The following is a 19,957-nucleotide window of genomic DNA, read 5'->3' on the forward strand; positions in this document are numbered from 1 at the left end:
TCCCACGCCAGGCCTGCAGATCCCAGTCGGAAGCTTTATCTATCCTGCCCCTTGGGGGACTGCGGCTGGCTTTCCCCCATGAGACCTATTCTGTATTGAACAGGAAAGCACAAACAATCACAATGCCCAGCAAAGATAAAGTGTTTTCCATGCTCTCTGTTACGACAGTGATCCCCATAGAGACGTAATCTTCAGTTTACGGAGACTTTTTTCTGAGTCCCAAATTGCAGGAATCTGTGGGGTTTTCCCCCTAACCTTGCCCTTCCACCCTTCGTGGATCCTCCTGGAATGGTCCACAGGCATCTATATCTGCTGTCCCCCAACCCCACCAGCAAGGGGCGCGCGAGATGAAACAGTTCTGTCCTGGGATGTACCACCGAGGGGTAGCGGAAAGACCACCCACTCTGGAAGGTACCATTGGGAGAGGGCGTGTGACAACAGAGAGGGTCCCCTTACACCGCGTCGGGCATGGACCGCAGTTCCCAGCAGCGGCACTCATGGCGCCACTAGGTCCATCCCCACTCGCTCCTCTTCGTCTTCCCACTGCTTTTGAATCCGAGTGGACACAGGTATTAAGCAGAAACTTTCTCCGTCTCTTTTTCAACTCCACCACTTCGTTGGTGGGACGACTACGGAGCGAGAGACTGGCTGAGTGTGGAGTCAGGAAAGCGTTCTGGGCAGTGATTGGCCATCGCGTGATTGCAGGCTGCGTGGTCGCAGAACAGGAACTGAGGGCGAGAGGCGCCTGTATACGCGTGCGCCTGCGTTGGCGTGCGCGACTTTTCAGAACGTACAATTTTCCTCCGAGTCTTATTGCTTTTTCCAAAGGGGTCTAATAGCTACCCTGGTTAGTGGCGAGGTTTGGCGCAGTCGCTGGCTGTGCATGGTGACGGCGTTTCATTCTGGTTTAGCTCCGCTCAGTCTGGATCGTGTGGCAGTGCACCGTCATTCACACAGCTGCTGCTGCTAAGTCACTTCAGTCGTGTCCGACTCTGTGCGACCCCATAGACGGCAGCCCACCAGGCTCCCTCGTCCCTGGGATTCTCTAGGCAAGAACACTGGAGTCAGTTGCCATTTCCTTCTCCAATCCATGAAAGTGAAGTCGCTCATTCGTGTCCGACTCTTAGCGACCCCATGGACTGCAGCCTACCAGGCTCCTCCGTCCACGGGATTTTCCAGGCAAGAGTACTGGAGTGGGTCGCCAGTGCCTTCTCCGTCATTCACACAAATGCATGCAATTCATGTCCAGGGAGAGGTCTCTGAGTTTGGTGTCTCTCCCTGGAGAATAAACTGTATCTGGCAGCTTGGGATTGTGTATTGCTTCGTGTGACAACAAAGGTGTTGTTTGGATACATTTGATCCCCTTGAGCCTTTTGGCAGGGTTGTGAGTGATGGGATATTTGATCTGAGCGGATTTTGTGAGCCATAGTACAAAGCCTCTAGGATGTGTGCCTGTATACCGGGATGTGCATCTTTGGAGCTTGCTGGCCTTTCAATCCCTGGGTGAGAGATCTCTGTGTAGGCATCTGCACCCCAGAATGTGAGATCACTGAGCTTTGGATTCTGGGTCCGAAGTTGTGATGCCTCTGTGCTGCTTTAAGGATGGGTCAGTGTAAAGGGGTAAACTATCAGCTGCTTGTGGATCTATGCACAGGTTGCAAATTTTTCATTTGTCTGGGAAATTAATCTTAAGATTATATTGTGTTCTTGAGTTATTATTAAAACTTCTGTCTTTCTGTTTAGGGGGTTTTGTGTTAGGTCGGTAAGTGTCCCAGTGGTTTGGGAGTCAGTCTCCATGATGTGAAGTATCTGTGCAGTTCTCGTTTGTTTCTGTCTGGAAGACTTTGGTCTGTTTGGAGGGTCTTTGTCACAGTGTGTATGGTTATGGTCTCAGTTGTGTTTGAGGGTCTGAGACGAGTTGTGCACTCTCTGTGCAGAGATTCAGTGAGCTCTTTTTGGTGTCTCTGGGTATCTATCTGAGCTGTTTGGAGTCTTTGTGTTAGATATAAAACCTCTTATGTTCTTGGCTGTGAAGTCTCTGTCCGGGAACTGAGGATTTGGAAGCTGGCAGATATGATTCTGAAGCCTGGAACCTGACATGCTGACTGTGTTGTTGAGTGTATCACTTGTCTCCTGAAATCTCAGTTTGTATCCTAATTAATACAATGGGGCCAGTGCCCGTCTTGGAGGGTACCTGTGCATGTTAGCAATGTGTGTAAAGGACCTGGCTCCAGACTGTCCTTCAGCAAATGTTATCTGAGCACCTGCCATAGACCTGAGCACTATTTTTTTTTAATTTAATTTTATTTTAAAACTTTACATAATTGTATTAGTTTTGCCAAATATCAAAATGAATCCGCCACAGGTATACATGTGTTCCCCATCCTGAACCCTCCTCCCTCCTCCCTCCCCATACCATCCCTCTGGGTCATCCCAGTGCACTAGCCCCTAGCATCCAGTATCGTGCATCGAACCTGGACTGGCATCTCGTTTCATACATGATATTTTACATGTTTCAATGCCATTCTCCCAAATCTTCCCACCCTCTCCCTCTCCCACAGAGTCCATAAGACTGTTCTATACATCAGTGTCTCTTTTGCTGTCTCGTACACAGGGTTATTGTTACCATCTTTCTAAATTCCATATATATGCGTTAGTATACTGTATTGGTGTTTTTCCTTCTGGTTTACTTCACTCTGTATAATAGGCTCCAGTTTCATCCACCTCATTAGGACTGATTCAAATGTATTCTTTTTAATGGCTGAGTAATACTCCATTGTGTATATGTACCACAGCTTTCTTATCCATTCATCTGCTGATGGACATCTAGGTTGCTTCCATGTCCTGGCTATTATAAACAGTGCTGCGATGAACATTGGGGTACACCTGTCTCTTTCCCTTCTGGTTTGCTCAGTGTGTATGCCCAGCAGTGGGATTGCTGGATCATAAGGCAGTTCTATTTCCAGTTTTTTAAGGAATCTCCACACTGTTCTCCATAGTGGCTGTACTAGTTTGCATTCCCACCAACAGTGTAAGAGGGTTCCCTTTTCTCCACACCCTCTCCAGCATTTACTACTTGTAGACTTTTGGATCGCAGCCATTCTGACTGGCGTGAAATGGTACCTCATAGTGGTTTTGAAGGAGTTTGGGACAGTACTGCTGCTGCTGCTATGTCGCTTCAGTCGTGTCCAACTCTGTGCGACCCCATAGACGGCAGCCCACCAGGCCCCTGCCAGTCCCTGGGATTCTCCAGGCAAGAACACTGGAGTGGGTTGCCATTTCAACCAAGTCTCTCATTTCATAGACTTGTTGGACAGTTAATAATCAAGGGTGGCAGGCGCTATGAAGAAACATATTGCTAGATCAGGGGAAAAGGTGTATGTCGATATGATGTTATTGTTTTCTTCAAGATAATGAGGGAAAGACTCCCTGAAAGATGGCAAGTAAGCAGAGATCTGGAGGAAGTAAGGGAGCAGGCTGTGGGGTTACCTAAGAGAAGAGCATTCCAGGCAGAAGGAACAATAAATGCAACAGTCCTGGCATGGAAATTACTTGGCATGCTCCTGAATGTCAAGGAATCTTGTAATGGGCTGGGTTTGGCACGTAGCTCTCATCGAAAGGGGCCTGGTGCTGCTATTTCAGTTTCTCCCACAGTTTGTGGTCATCCGCATCTGTAACCTGTTTCTTTCCTGATATTGTTCAGTTTTGTCTTTAGTTATCTTTTTTTTTTTTTTAATTCCTGTGGGTGGAAACTTATGAATTCATATTGACCTTTTGGAAGAGCCAGCTTTGGGTTTTGTTGCTTATCTACATATTTTTTCTAATATCTGTTCTTATCATTATTTCCCTTATTTTGCTGACAGTCTCACTACCAAAGGGGTTTAATAAAGTCCCTGAGAGTTTCCCAAGTGTAGTGAAATCTCACAGATTCTGGGGCACTGTTGTAGCCCCACTGAGTGAGATTCACTGAGTGTAGATCATGGAATCTGCACTTTTTAAAAGAATTCCTCAGTTCTGATTGACATGGACAACTTGTCTAGGCACTACCAGAGCAGAGGCATGGTCTAATTTTGCCTGCTTCCAGGCTCTGTCTCCATTGAGAGCATGTGACAGGGGTTTCCTGCTTTCTCTGATGCACAAACCCAAGACCACCAGTCTAGGAGAGTCACTGACATGCTCTCTGATGTTCTGAGGAGGCTCTGAGACCATCGTGTCTACAAAACATCCTGATGCCAGTCTTGTCAAGCCTCCATTTGAAAGATTTCTGAAGAAATCAGATTTCTATTCAGTGTGCATTTCTATGATGTAAAAGCCATTTGTGTTATGTGGTAGCTGTTATTCTACATATTTTGCCATAGCCATTGGATCGACAGGGGATGAGATGGCTGGATGGCATCACCAACTCAACAGACGTGAGTTTGAGAGAACTGCAGGAGATGGACGTCAGTTTGAGTGAACTGCAGGAGATGGGGATCGACAGGGAGGCCTGGTGTGCTGCGATTCATGGGTTTGCATAGAGTCGGACACGACTGAGCGACTGAACTGAACTGAACTGAACTGATGAGCTGAAATAGCTTTTTGAGAATCTTGTAATGCCTGTTGAGTAAAATTAGTCAAAGCATCCACTCGTAGCAGAACATCTGTAGTTCCCAGAGAGGGAACAAACACTGCAGCCAAATAATCATACCAGTGAAATACAGACCTTCCCCACTGAGTTTTAAGGTGTGGTAAATTAGCAGGCTTTTCTGGAAGCTCTGAAAATATGAAGCCATGAGTAAAAGCTAGACCTTGGGTGCATCTCCATAACCAGCCAGGGGGAAGCCATGCCCGTAGGAAGGAGCCACATATCCAAAGGTCCCGTTTGGAGCAAGCCAGCGTGATTGAGATATCCAGTCCCAATCAGTGCCTGGCCAGGCAAAGGGAGGACCTGAACTGGGGTTGGAAAATATGGGAATGATTACCTTGCATATTTCCTGAGGCAAAAGTCCCAATTGTTTCCAGTCATTATAATTAAGTTGTTGGCTAACTTCTGGGGATGGCTCTATTTGTTCCCAGCATATAGGGGCAGTTGACATTAGATGTCCTTTTTCAGAAGTTAGCCATATAACCTCAATCATCCCATATTTGATAAACGTCAGGTAAAAAGCCACTAGATCTAGACCCATTTACCTTATGTGTAACAAAATAATCATTAAACCAAGACAATGTATAATCAAAATTAAAAGCCACGTTATGTCCACAACCTACAAAGTGTTGCACCAGTCCATCTTAGGGTTGGTGCATCTAAGTCCATCTTAGGTGCACCTAAGTCCATCTTAGGTAGATTAAGAAGAGGCATCATATACGAATGTTGTCGAAGGTATTTGCAGACTTGGAGAAAGTCTTTTCCTTGAAGTGGAGATGTCCACCATGGGAAGCCTTCCACTGATGAAAAGGGGAGCACTCTGCACACCCAGCAGTTAGACTGATGGTGGAATGCAGCATAAGAGTGAGCCCAGGACAGGAAGGCATTGTCTCGAGGATCAAACGGCAAACTCAGGATTTTTGGAGTCAGCAGAAGTAGGCTCACATAGATTATCAGGGCCATCTGAAAAGTACAAAGTCAGAGCATAAAAACTAAAGACATAAAACGACGTCACTTAGTTCTGGTCAGGATGCCACCTCTTAACTTGAGTGTGATGCACTCATGAATCTATTCCTGGCACTTTGACAGTTGTGGGAGAAGAAAGAATAACCTGGTAAGGGCCTTCCCAGAGGGGTTCGAGGGATTGGCCCCCAGATCCCAGTGTTTTTATCAGGACCTCTGTTCCTGGCTCAAATAGAGGCTTGCTTGACGCAGAGGCTGGGTCAGGAGTCACCTGCTGGAATTCCGTTAATGTCTGTTGAAAAACTGAGAGCTGAGTTACATAATTAGTTAATTCTAAGGCTTCAGGGTCTATAACAATGTCTGTGCATAAGAAAGGCCTTCCATAAATACATTCAAAGGGGGACAGTCCCTCCTTTTGGGGGACAGTCTCAGCCCTCATTGAAGCTATGGGTAGAACTTTAATCCAATTGTCCTGTGTCTCTTGAGTTAATGTGCACAGATGTCTTTTGATAATGTCGTTAGCTGTTTCAACCTTTCCTGAGGATTGGGGTCTCCAGGAACAGTGTAAGTGAGATTCTATTCCTAGATCTTTAGACACCCCCTGAGTTAGAGCAGCTTCAAAGGTGGTGCCATTGTCACTCTGAAGCCTCCGTGGCAGCCCAAACCTGGGGATAATTTCATGGATTAAAATTCTTATAACCTCCTTAGCATGTTCACCACAACAGGGAAAAGCCTGGATCCATCCAGTAAAAGTATCCACCCAAACTTGTGAGCAAGAATAATCATTAGCTTGTGGCATATGAGTAAAATCAGTTTCCCAGTCTTCTCCAGGATATTTTCCACTTCGTTGTAATCCAGATTTTGCTAGCTTTTCAGTCTTTGGGTTATTTTTCTGACAAACCTCACATCTTTTGATAATGTCCTTTAAAGTTTTCACTACATTTTTACCTTCAAACAAATGAGAAGCTATCTGGTAAGTACTCTCTACACCTAAATGAAAACTCTGGTGTAAACCCTTAAGAATTTTCCATTGAGTCTTTTCAGGAATTATTAATCATCCATCCTCGGACTGTAGCCATCCTTTATCGTTGCTCCTCTTTTCTCATATCTTTCTAATTCTTCCTCAGTATTTTGCGGTTTTTCCTGTTCCACAGGACCTGCCCAGATCAAAGGCATCTGCAGTGAAGGGGATTCCCAAAGTGCCACTTTTTCTGGCTTGACATCAGCCAGCTGATTACCTTCAGCTAATTTACTCCCATCACTGCTGTGCCCTTTGCAATGCATAACAGCTACTCCTTTAGGACAATATATAGTCGTTAAAAGTCTCTGGATCTCTCTGAAATGCTCAATAGGTTCTCCTGTTGCCCTTTTAAACTGTTTTTCTTTCCATATTGCAGCATGAGCGTGTAAAGTCAAATAAGCATAGTTAGAATCAGTAAAGATATTTGCTCGCTGCCCTTCACTTAGCCCTAGAACTCGGGTCAGAGCCGTAAGTTCCGCTAAGTTAGCACTGGTTCTCTGGGCGAGAGATTTTGCTTCTAAAACCTGTTCAGCAGTCAGCAGGGCATAACTTGCATTAGGCTTCCCATCCTGATCACCAGCATCGGGTCTTTTCCTGTGAGTCGGCTGTTCCCATCAGGTGGCTAAAGTATTGGAGCTTCAGCTTCAGCATCGGCCCTGCCAGTGAATATTCACAGTTGGTTTCCTTTAGGATTGGCTGTTTTGATATCCTTGCTGTCCGAGGAATTCTCCAGTGTCTTCTCCAGCACCACAAACCGAAAGCGTCAATTCTTTGTCACTCAGCCTTCTTAATGATCGAACTCACACATCTGTACATGACTACTGAAAAAGCCATAGTTTTGACTATACGGACCTTTGTCGGTAAAGTGATGTCTCTGCTTCATACTATGCTGTCTAGGTTTGACATAGACTTTCCTGGTGGCTCAATGGTAAAGAATCTGCCTGCATGGGTGCATCTATGGCTGATTCTTGTTGATGTTTGACGGAAAACATCAAAATTCTGTAAAGCAATTATTCTTCAATTAAAACATGCATAAATTGGCAAAAACAAAAACAAACAAACAAAAAACCTCCCTGCAATGCATGGGATGCAGGAGTCATGGGTTTCACCCCTGGGTTGGGAAGATGCCCTGCCATGCCCCATGGGAGGAGGGCATGGCAATCCACTAAGGTATTCTCACCTGGAGAATCCCATGGACAGCGGCACCTGGCAGGCTACAGTCCATGGAGTCATAGAGAGTCAGACACGACTGAAGCAATGAGCATGCATGCATACTAGCTTTGTCATAGCTGTTCTTCCAAGAATCGAGTGTCTTAATACATGGCAGCAATCACCATCCACAGTGATTTTGGAGCCTCCAAAATTAATTGTGTCCATGCATCCACTTCCCCTCTTCTGTTTTCTGTGAAATGATAGGAGTAGATGCCATAATCTTATATTTTTGAATGTTGAGTTTTAAGCCAGCCTTTTCATTCTCCTCTTTCACCCACATCGAGAGGTTCTTTAGTTCCTCTTCAGTTTCTGCCATTAGAGTGGTATGATCTGCATATCTGAGCTTCTTGATATTTCTGTCCGCAATCTTGATTCCAGCTTGTGAGTCATCCAGCCCAGCTTTTCCCATGATGCGCTCTGCATATAAGTTGAATAAACAGAGTGACCATATACAACCTTGTCTTACTCCTTTCCGAATTTTGAACCAGTGCGTTGTTCCATGTTTTATTCTAACTGTTACTTCTTAACCCTCATACAGGTTTCTCAGGAGACAGGTCAGCTAGTCTGGTATTCCCATCTCTAAGAATTTTCCACAGTTTGTTGTGATCCACACAGTTAGAGGCCTTTAGGTAGTCTGGTCAATGAAGCAGAAGTAGATGTGTTTCTGGAATTCCCTTGCTTTCTCGATGATCTAATGAAGGCTGCAATTTGATCTCTTGTTTCTCTGCCTCTTCAAAACCAGCTTGTATATCTGGAAGTTCTCGTTCCATATACTGTTGAAGCCTAGCTTGAAGGAGTCTACTAACCGGAAGCTTCAGAAATATGGGACAATCTGAGCTTGAGAAATTGGAGGGTATGAATGAAGCCCAGTAAGAGAGACAAGAAGAGGATTCTCTACTTTCCATGATGTTAGCAAGCTGGGCAATGGCTAGACCATACCTTCAAGTTCTTGTGTAGGACAGTAGGCTTTATCTAGAAAGTCATAAACAGTTCTGGAACTGTAAGAGAGGGAGGGAGATGGCGGTGAGTGGGAGCCAGGCACCCTGAATGGATGTGAGAGACCCGTTAGAAGGGGGTTGACAAATGGAGGGGGGCTTTGGACTAGAGCAGATGTGGTGGACATGGGGAAAAGTAGACGCATTAGACATTTTCGAAGTAAAATGGACAGAACTCAGCAAGAATGTTGAATTGACGTGAAGAGACGGAATTGTAAACGTGGTTAAGACCAAGTTTCTGTGTCCTGTCATAAGGGTACAAAGGTGTCATGGGGAATCCTGGAAGTTGGCCGGGTCTGGGAAGAATTTCAAATAAGATTTTTATGTTTATGAGCTCAAGTTCTAGATGGATACAATAACCAGTATTTACATACTTAAAAGATCCTTTTCCTTTTTTAAAAAAGTGAGAAGTATTGACATATAATTTATATACCATAGAAGTCAATGCTTTAAAGCATTACCGTTTGTCGAGTTTTGACATATGCATACCATTGTGTAAATGCTACCACAATAAAAATGTAGAAAACGTCCTATTGGTTTGAAAATGCTCCCTTGGGCTATTTGCTTTCAGACTCCTTCCTCCACTCCTATACCCTGGCAACCACAGACATATTTCTCTGCCTATAGTTGTGCCTTTTCCAGAAACCCACTGACATGAAATCATATAATACATAACATACAATCATATAATACATATGTATCACGAGTTTTGTGGTAAGGTGCCAAGAGAGAAGTGGACCGGTTGCTCTGCATGCAGACTCACCTCAGCCACAGACACTGAGAAAATCCCATAGTCAGGCTGTAAAGACTGAGCCTTTCTTCGTGTTCCAACTGAATTCCAAGGGAGTTAGGGGAAATAGGTCTGGTGAATAGGAGTGTGACAAGAGCAGTAGTCCTGAATTTTTAAATTCCTAGCAGTATTTCACTAAATATCTTCATGATGGAGAATTCTGTTGTGAAATCAAATGTCCTCACAAAAAGTCAGCCTTCCTTTGTACCTTAAGGTGATTTCTCTGCCAGCATAGCAAAGACAAAAATGGCTTTGCAAGCAACTGTATTTGGTGTAATTGGAATGCATGTACCCTTTAACTTAACCAGAATTTTCTTTTGAAAGTATTTTCACATTAAAAAAAATAAGTCAACATATGGTCATAAAAGTGATCAAATATAGCTGTGCTCTTAAATTCATTTTCTAAATCACTGTATTCTACTTTCCGGGAGAAATATCAGTGGGCAAGTGGCGTCAACATTGGGACCTATAGATCAAGATTCCCCAAGCTGGATGAACCTGTGGTTGTGAGTACCTTACCATTTGATGTTTTCTATTAGCACAAGTTTATTTTTGAGAAAATCATGTTAAGTAGTACAGATGCAGTGATAAAGGTCTTCCATGCTGATAAAGGGTGACAGTTTATCTTAGGAAGGAACATTGATCCAGATATATTACAGTCTGGTGTTGCCTATGAGTATACTGTTGAATTCCCTGGAAATGTGCCCAGTGACTCCCTCCTCCTGCTTATTAACAACAGGCTGCATACTTCCATCCCAACATAGATTTAAATAACTTCCAAAGTCTTTCTGGGTAACTCTTATGGGAGCTAACTCTTCTCTGTGGGAAGAGTAACTTTATTAAAAGTAAGTACATAGAATTGTGTTGGGAAAATGTTGTTAGGTTTACTTATGCTCAGATATATCTATGTATTATGTATATTTATGCTATTAGATGTATTAACAACAAAAAGTTTTTATTTGCATGCACTCTCTACTAGGACCAGCAGCCCAGTGTTGAGCAACCTCAACAAGAGGAACGGCCACCTGAGATTCAGGATATCACACCTGAAAAGGAGGAAGTAAATGGAGAGGATCCGGTGAATCATAATGAAGAGAAGGAGAAGGATGCCTCTGGAGGTAAAGTGTAAGTGTGCATCATGTCTTAAGACATAACCAGTAAGAGGAGGAAAGGAAACATTAGAAAAGGACTTCAGACAGTTCCGAAAAAACTGAGGAGAGTATAGTTCGCAGGTTAGTGTGGTTGTTCAAATTTTCCCTTGTTTTCAAGACAAAGAGAAGGGGGCAACTAAGTTGTCTGAGGACAACCCTGGGAAAGGAAAATGGTGATAGCATTCAGAAAATTCTGCTTTCCTTTTTCTCCAGCAAAACATTCCTGGAATAATGCTCTTGAGGTTCTCATTCATCACATTTTTACCATACTGGCCTAAGACTTTTAATTCATAATACTGAGGGAATGAATATCATCATTCCCTTGTTTATATTGTATGCTTTACAGCTGAATCGATGCATTTTTTGGTAAAGATTCTCACCTGGAAACTGATCTCCAGGAATTGGCTGAAGCAAAGACTGGGGGTAAAGGTGGAGATGGTCCTGATGTCAGGGAGGAATTTGCATCAAATACAGAGCCTGTTGAAATGCCAGAAGCAGGTATGTCATCCATTCAGAAAGTAATTTATGTGGTTTCTGTTTTTTCAGAATATTATATCTTTACTAATATAGAGGGAACATTACTATTATTTTAATAACAGAGTTCACATATTCTTTGAAAGATAGTTCAGACCCCAGATGCCTGAGTGCCTGACTTACAGACTTTCAAATAAAGAAACAGAGAGGATCAAAGCCATATCGAATTGAAAATAGGGAACCGTTTTCTTCTCTTGTATTAGTATTTTAAGCAACAGCTAAAAATTTTCAGGTTCTTTTATAATTTCTGCTTGTAGCAAATATGGCATGCATTTGTAATAAATATTAGTTTATATGAAATATGCTCAGGCATTCAAGTAGGTTCTAGTACAAGCTTTAACATAACATGTGTGATTCTGTGAAATCCCTTAACTTCTAAACTCAACTTTACTCTTATAAGTTGTGAATTCAGAACAGATACACTAAAATGCTAAGTTTTCAATGCTAATTTTTGCATTCTCTGATTCTCTTCGATGGAATGCATACAAGAATACTCTGTTTTTTATGATTTATTTATCATAAAATATCATCTTGAGTCAAATTATAACAGGGGGATTGAGATTTCATTTTCTGACGGGGGACACATGTACACCTGTGGCTGATTCATGTCAATGTATGGCAAAAACCACCACAATATTGTAAAGTAATTGGCCTCCAATTAAAATAAATAAATTAATTTTTTTTAAGAAAATGAGCCAACATTCTTCTTGATGTTTGTTAAATTCTCTCAAATTCTGAATTCTCTAGCTCTTAAAAAAACAGTTGGATTTTAAATCCTTTCCCCAGGGAAGCATGCAATGTCTGAATAATAAAATGGCAAAAGATAGTCTAGTTTCCTATTTCTGTGGCTGATCAAGTTGAGTGCATTTAGTCAGTGATATTCAAGCCAGGTGTGAGTAAGATACATATGTTAAGCACACTACCTGCCCCCACGTTTGGTATTTTTTGGGGGGCGGGGGTGTTGCCTATTTTAATTGGAGGATCATTACTTTACAATACTATGATGGTTTTTGCTCTACATCCCACTCTCACTCTTAAAGAAGTAATAAAAATCTGAGCCTCATGATATAATCGTCTCTAACCATATCGAGTATGTTATTTTTCCTTTGATACATGAATTTAAAAAGTTCTGAAGGTCAAAGATTGCAACTCTAGATCTTCCTGCGTAATCAACTTAGTATCTTTCACATACGTGTTTTCCCAATTGCTGACAATGAATTGCATGGTTCTGATTTTAAAGGAAGAACTTCATAGTTAGGGAAGAATTTACTGTGTATTAGCCTTCTAAATATTTTCACTTTACATTTTTGTTCCATTCCATTAGAACATTTAGACAAAAATACAACTTTCAGACTACGTTCAAGTAACTAAAGAACATGATTAAAATGTTCTCATAGAAAAATCTTAGCCCTAAATATGTGTGGTATTTAAAAAGAAAAATACATAAATTACAAGGTACATAAATACAAAATCCTACGTCCAACATAAAAGGTAAGAAAAAGAGCAACAGAATAAACCTAAGGGAAAAAGGAAAAGATACTTAATAAAAGACAGGTATGAATTGTTAGGAAGAGGAAAATAAACTCAATTAATAAATAAAGACAATGTGCTAGTTTCCATATTTTTTAATATATACACCCACACATTTTAAAATATTCTTTTCCGTTGTGATTTATCACAGGAGATTGGACATAGTTCCCTGTGCTGTATAGTAGGACCTTGTTGTTTATCCATTCTGAATGTAATAGTTTGTATCTGTCAACCCCAAACTGCTAGTCCACTCCTCTTAGTTTACATAACTGTGAAGAAAATGGAAAGAGCCCAAGTATACATAATAAGAAATATGAACAAGACACTAACAGTTAGTATATTACAGAATTAAAACTGAGGATAATCTGGAACTCAGATATTTTTAGAATATTGATGAAATGGCTAATAGGGTAGAAAAACAAGTATTATTTAACATACCCCAGTAACTAAATAACTAAACATCACCAATACTGGTAATATGCTTGAAAAGTCTATAGAATCTCGAGAGGATTAACTGAAGGTAAGCCAAAGGGTCGCCCTTAGTGTTCTTGTTTTAGTCCATTTTGTAAAACTACAACTGCAGTGAGCTTTGTATACCTCTCCTGTCATCAAAGTTCTGCTGAGGAACTTTTCTAATGTTTGTATTATAGGTGAAGGGCAACCATTTGCTTGAAAGAAGATAAACTGAAACGATTTATGCTGTTCTTATTTGTATATTTGACTGTTAAAGTTGTGTAAATAAAGTTTCGTTTTCTACTTGCACATTTTTTGTTAAATTTATCCCCGGGTATTTAATGTTATTGAAAATTCATGGTTTGTGATTTTTATTGTCTAGTTGAGGCTGTCTCTAGAGATAGAATGTCTATATATAGATTTTCTGTCCAACAATTCCTCTAAATATGCATATTAATTCCACAAATTTAGATCTAGATTATTTTTTGCTTTTCAAAATATACTATTATATTTGAATATCAACAGTTTCTACTGGCTTAAACCTTAAACCTGTCCTCATTTTTCAGCATTGAACAAACCTAGCCAGAATAGTCTTGACTAAAGCAGGTGATAATTTGCATTTTTCCCAATAGGAAATGAAAAATCTTCTCCATTTCAACCTGTTTACGTTGCATTTTTTGTACATATAGTTTATCAGAGTAAGTTCCATTCTATTCCTAGTTTGCTGTCTTGAATATAGATTAATTTTCATCAAACATGTATAATGTATCAATTGTGATGATCATAGAATTGTTATTCCTCCATTTTTCTATTAGTGTGTTGAAATGCATTGGTAACCTTATACATTTAAACCACCCTTGCACTTCTAGAGTTAAAAAAATTGGGTCATAACATATTCTTTAGGTGTAATCTACATGTTAATGCATATACATACATATATATATACCTACACATAAAAATTGCATAAAAGCCTTTGGTCTTCTCTTGAATAAATGTGTTTACAAAATGTGCCACCCAAATCTCATATGGTGGTGTCCCTGATGAAATCATTGACAGGGAAACATTTTTTTAAAAACTTAATATGATTGTATTGTCCTATAGAGAAATGGAATGCCAAAGCCATTGTTAAAGGTTGTAGGGAGACAGGAAAAAAACTGCTGTCAAATTCCATGGCAAATGCCACACCATATCTTTCACACACTTCTGACTTGCCTTCCAAGTTTTTTTGGGTGCAGGGAGAGAGTAGCCACAAACATATTTTCTTCTCCATGACGTCCTCCATTGGCTTGATAGTCACCAGATCTCAGAAGCCCTCCAACTGTGTGTGTGTGTCTGTGTGTGTGTGTGTGAATCACTCAGTCGTGTCCGACTCTTTGGGACCCCATGAACTGTAGCCCGCCAGGCTTCTCTGTCGATGGAATTCTCCAGTCACGAATACTGGAGTGGATTGCCATTCTCTTCTCCAGTGGATCTTCCCAGCCCAGGGATCGACCCAGGTCTCCTGCAGATTCTTTACCATTTGAGCTACAGGAAGTCCTCCAGCTGTCTGATTCCTTTCTATTCTTATTATTACATAACAAAATGCTTACATCTCTGAGGCCCCATCTGCATCCTCACGCACCAAAAAAATACATTTCTGCTACAAAGGACCTATTCAGAATGCACTCTGCTTAAGGAATAACAAGGGATTATAAATAGCAGTTGTTGTGCCCTTACAGAGGTATGAAAATGCAGGTCCAAAAGGACTGAAAATGGGAGGTTCAAATGTACCACGAGACTTAAGTTAGAGTGTCCCATCTTACCAAAAAGTATGTGGAAAAGCTCCTAGGTCATGGAGCTATCTGAGAAGATTAGATCCTAGCTAGAAGAAAAGGGAAAGGAATGAGGGGAACTTCGTGAGACAAAATGACTTGAGTCTTATCTGCTCTGTCTCCTCATTGGCTATGACATGACATAACTGGGCTTCCCTGGTGGCTCAGATGGTAAAGAATCCGCCTGCAGTGCTGGAGACCTGGGTTCAATCACTGGGTCGGGAAGATCCCCTGGAGGAGGCCAGGGCAACCCACTCCAGTATTCTTGCCTGAGGAATCCCCATGGATAGAGGTGCCTGACGGACTACAGTCCATGGGGTCACAAAGAGTCGGACACGACTGAGCGACTAAGCACAGCACGTGACATAACTCAGAGTATTATTACTGGCTCTGACACATACTGTGTGCAAGTGAGAAAGGTATTTACATCCTTTGGATCTGTTACCCTATTTCTAAAATGGATTTTACAAGTTTACACTAAATATTTGTTATGAAGAATAAACAAGATAACATGTGAAGTAGGCATTACATTACAAATGGATTTGGCTTATTCTACTCCATTTTTTTCATTTAAACATTTACCTTTACAATTACAATTCTCTCACAAGTGATACAGATTTTGAATTTCAAAGAGACTATATGCTAACTTTTAAAATGAATTGGACTTCAGAACCATATTTTGTCTAAATAAATATATTGATTCAATAGCAGATTCAATAGCTGGTATCAGACATGGCATCCATTCTAAGGTTGGTTTGTTAATGAGGACTGACAAGGCTACCCTAAGTCATAATATGTACTGAAAACTGTGCTCCTTGCTGTGTGTGATGACAAAGAAAATAAGCCAATATTCTGGTCACACAACATCACACAACACCAGACTGTGTCACGTACTCAGGCAGCCAGTCCCTAAGTCACAGCGCAGGAGCTACAGGGCCTCAGGGCACCACTGCAGTTGTTAGTTAGGCTTGTCACCTTCTACGGGCTTGGCCAGTAAGGAGACAATGAACCCGAATGGATTCAGATTCTACCTTACAGACAGTGCAGAAGCAATATGACCCTGGTGTCACTTGCCTTGTCCCTAGTCCCACGGTTTGCCACTGAATTGGAAGGCCTCAGTAAAGGCACTACAAGTGGTAGGTCTCTGCCAGGAAGGAGCCCACAGTTGTGCCCTATGGCACTGAGCAGCTCTGCAGTCCACAGCTGTACTCTCAGCTGGGGCTAGGGAGACCATCCTATGTTCAACTGAAACCAGAGGTGGATGAGTAACAACTTTGTGTCACCTCCAGCTGGATGAGGAGGCAGGTGAGAAATGGCCTCATAGCAGCTCTTCATCAGGCTGCTTATCTCCCCTTGCTGCAAGAGCAATCAGGAGGTTCTCTGCCAAGGTTCAAGCCAGCCTGCAGTTTAGCCTTGCCTACGTAGCCTAAGTGGGGACATGCAAGGGCACCAGGGCACCAAGACAGAGTCACACTCCTACAGTGTCTGGAACAACACACAAGACTATGTATGGTGCTACAAATATGATGCCTATATACCGACTCCTACATGGAGGAGATGCTTTTCCTGTCAGTCATTAATAGTATTCCTTCACTGAATACGCACACACTGATTACTAGCATGTCTCAGGAAGTGTCTGCAATGCTTGAAATAACAAGACCAGTGATGTGAGGTGGACGATGGGAATATCACACTGGTGGACCAGACAGACACATAAACAGAAAAGAAGTGCAAAGGAGAAACACAGGGAATGGACCTAAGGGAAAAGCAAAGCAAAACGGTGAGCAGGGTGGCCAAGAAGCAGGAGGAAAGCTAGAAGATAAGGTTCATTCTAAGAGTGAAAGAGGTTATATATAACACAGCTGTGCTTTGACCCAGGGTGTGGATGAGAGTCACAACCTCCCCTGCATCACTGCCCCTTTTGAGGGTGGTGACTGGGAGTCTAGAGATTCTGAAGGGAGAGAAGTAAAATACATAGTGCAGGGGGTATGTGCACCCGCCCTGATAGAGATGCAGGTGCAGCTTGTTACAGTTATCAGGTGGGGATGAGCGGAGTTGGATTCCGTGACACAAGAAGAAATGTGCAAATGAATGCAAAGGGAGAAAACACATTGAGGGGGTAAACAGCTCCAACTCCCATTTCTGTACCAGGGTAGGTGCTCCATTACTGTCGTGAGAAGGCTCCCTGGTCTGAGCTCTGGGAGGGAGGCATGCCAGGCTCCTCTGTCCTACACTATCTCCCTGAGTTTGATCAAATTAATGTCCATTGAGTTGGTGATGCTATCTAAGCATCTCACCCTCTGTTGCCCCCTTCTCCTTCTGCCTTCAGTTTTTTGCTTCTGGGTCCTTTGCAATGAGTCAGCTATTCATATCAGGTGGCCAGTGTATTGCAGCTTCAGCATCAATCCTTCCAGTGAATATTCAGAGTTCATTTCCTTTAGGATTGATGGGTTTGTTCTCCTTGGTGTCCAAGGGATTCTCAACGCTCATCTCTAGCACCACAATTCGAAAGCATGAATTCTTTGGCACTCAACCTTCTTAATGATCCAACTCACACATATGTACATCACTACTGGAAAAACCATAGTTTTGACTCTACAGACCTTTGTCAGCAAAGTGATGGCTCTGCTTTTTAATATGTTGTCTAGTTTTGTCATTGGAGAAGGCAGTGGCACCCCACTCCAGTACTCTTGCATGGAAAATCCCATGTACGGAGGAGCCTGGTAGGCTGCAGTCCATGGGGTCGTGAAGATCGGACACGACTGAGCCACTTCACTTTCAATATTTCACTTTCTTGCATTGGAGAAGGAAATGGCAATCCACTCCAGTGTTCTTGCCTGGAGAATCCCAGGGATGGGGGAGCCTGGTGGGCTGCTGTCTCTGGGGTCGCACAGATTCGCACACGACTGAAGTGACTTAGCAGCAGCAGGATTTTCATGGGCTTCCCTGGCGGCTCTGCGTTAAAGAATCTGTCTGTAATGCAGCACACTTAGGAGATATGGGTTTAATCCCTGGGTCAGGAAGATCCCCTGGAGGAGGGCATGGCAACCCACTCCAGTATTCTCATCTCGAGAATACCCTGGACAGAGGAGCCTGGTGGGCCTCAGTCCATGGGGTCATAAAGAACCAGACACTACTGAAGTGCCTGAGAATGCATGCAAGCTAGGTTTGTCATAGCTTTCCTTCCAAGGAGCAAGCGTCTTTTAATTTCATGGCTGCAATCACCATTTGCAGTGATTTTCGAGCCCAAGAAAATGAAATGTGTCACTGCTTCCACTTCAGTTCAGTTCAGTCACTCAGCCGTGTCCGACTCTTTTTGACCCCTTGAACCGCAGCATGCCAGGCCTCCCTGTCCATTACCAACTCCCGGAGTTCACCCAAACTCATGTCCATTGAGCTGGTGATGCCATCCAACCACCTCATCCTCAGTCATCCCCTTTTCCTGCCCTCAATTTTTGCCAGCATTAGGGTCTTTTCAAATGAGTCAGTTTTTTGCATCAGGTGGCCAAAGTATTGGAGTTTCAGCTTCAACATCAGCCCTTCCAATGATCACCCAGGACTGATCTCCCTTAGGAGGGACTGCTTCCACTTACCCCCCTTCTATTTGCCATGAAGTGATAGGACCACATGCCCTGATCTTAGTGTTTTAATAGTTGAGTTTTAAGCCAGTTTTTTCACTCTCCTCTTTCATCCGTATCCAAAGGTTCTTTAGTTGCTCTTCACTTTCTGCCATTAGAGTGGTATCATCTGTGTATCTGAGCTTGTCGAGATTTCTCCCAGCAATCTTCATTCCAGCTTTTGAGTCATCCAGTCCAGCGTTTTGCATGATGTACTCTGCGTATAAGTTAAATAAGCAGCATGACAATACACGGCCTTGCTGTTCTCCTTCCCCAATTATGAAGCAGTCATTTGTTCCAACTCTGGTTCTAACGGGTGCTTCTTGGCCCCCATATAGGTTTCTGAGGAGACAGGTCGAGTAGTCTGGCACTGCCCTCTGTTTAAGAATTTTCTCTATTTGTTGTGATCCACGCAGTCAGAGGTCTTAGCGTAGTCAATGACACAGAAGTAGATGTTTTAGAAAAAGTAGATGCGTTAGACGTTTACGAAGTAAAACGGACAGAACTCATCAAGAATTTGGACTTGAGGTGAGGGAGAGGGAGTCCTAAACATGGTTAAGACCAAGTTTCCTGTCATAAAATACAAAACCGTCATGGTGAATTCTGGAAGTTGGCCAGGTCTGGGAAGAATTCCAAATTAGAATTTTGTGTTTTTGAGCTCATGGTCTACATGGATACAATAACCAGTATTTAAAAACTTAAAATTTCCTTTTCCTTTAATAAAGTGTTGTGGTATAATTTATATACAATAAAAGCCAACACTTTAATGTATTACCATTTGTAGATTTTTGACAAATGTATACCGTGGTGTAAATGCTACCACAATAAAAACGTATAAAACGTCTCAATGTTCAAAAATGCTCCCTTGGGGTATTTGCCATCCGACTCCTTCCTCCACTCCTGTACCCTGGCAACCACAGATACATTTCTGTGCCAACAGTTGTTCCATTTCCAGAAATCCATTGACATGAAATCATATAATATGTAGGCTTCTGTGTCTGGTTTCTCTCATTTGCACAGTTGAGATGCATCCTTGCTCTTACATGCATTAGTTACTTTTTTTTATTATCATGTATTATTCCTTTGTACAGGTATACTGTTTTGTTTTTCTTTCATCTGTATACCAGTTGTTGAATAACTGGGTTGTTTCTACGTTTGGCTATTAGGAATACACGTGTGGAATATTTGACTGCAGCCCGCTGTGTGAGCATGTTTTCATTTCTCTTGGGAAAACTGCCAAGAGTAGACTTGCTGGG

General features: G+C 42.3%; 1 protein-coding gene across 3 annotated transcripts in view; it reads left to right on the top strand.

The window, feature by feature from the left end:
• Positions 1 to 322: 322 nt before the first annotated feature.
• The window catches only part of LOC113886989 (neurofilament medium polypeptide-like), a 424,045-nt gene continuing 404,410 nt past the window's right edge, over positions 323 to 19,957 (top strand). Inside the window, exons 1-4 of one of the 3 annotated variants that reach the window (XM_027533755.1) lie at positions 323 to 569; positions 10,037 to 10,111; positions 10,585 to 10,723; positions 11,129 to 11,254. In XM_027533755.1, the coding sequence (XP_027389556.1) occupies positions 348 to 569; positions 10,037 to 10,111; positions 10,585 to 10,723; positions 11,129 to 11,254 (562 nt within the window). In that variant the 5' untranslated portion in view covers positions 323 to 347. The remainder of the gene's footprint in view (positions 570 to 10,036; positions 10,112 to 10,584; positions 10,724 to 11,128; positions 11,255 to 19,957) is intronic. The other 2 variants (XM_027533756.1, XM_027533757.1) reach the window with 2 other exon arrangements.

The sequence above is a fragment of the Bos indicus x Bos taurus genome, chromosome X (assembly GCF_003369695.1).
Source record: "Bos indicus x Bos taurus breed Angus x Brahman F1 hybrid chromosome X, Bos_hybrid_MaternalHap_v2.0, whole genome shotgun sequence".
In the NCBI taxonomy this organism is placed as follows: domain Eukaryota; kingdom Metazoa; phylum Chordata; class Mammalia; order Artiodactyla; family Bovidae; genus Bos; species Bos indicus x Bos taurus.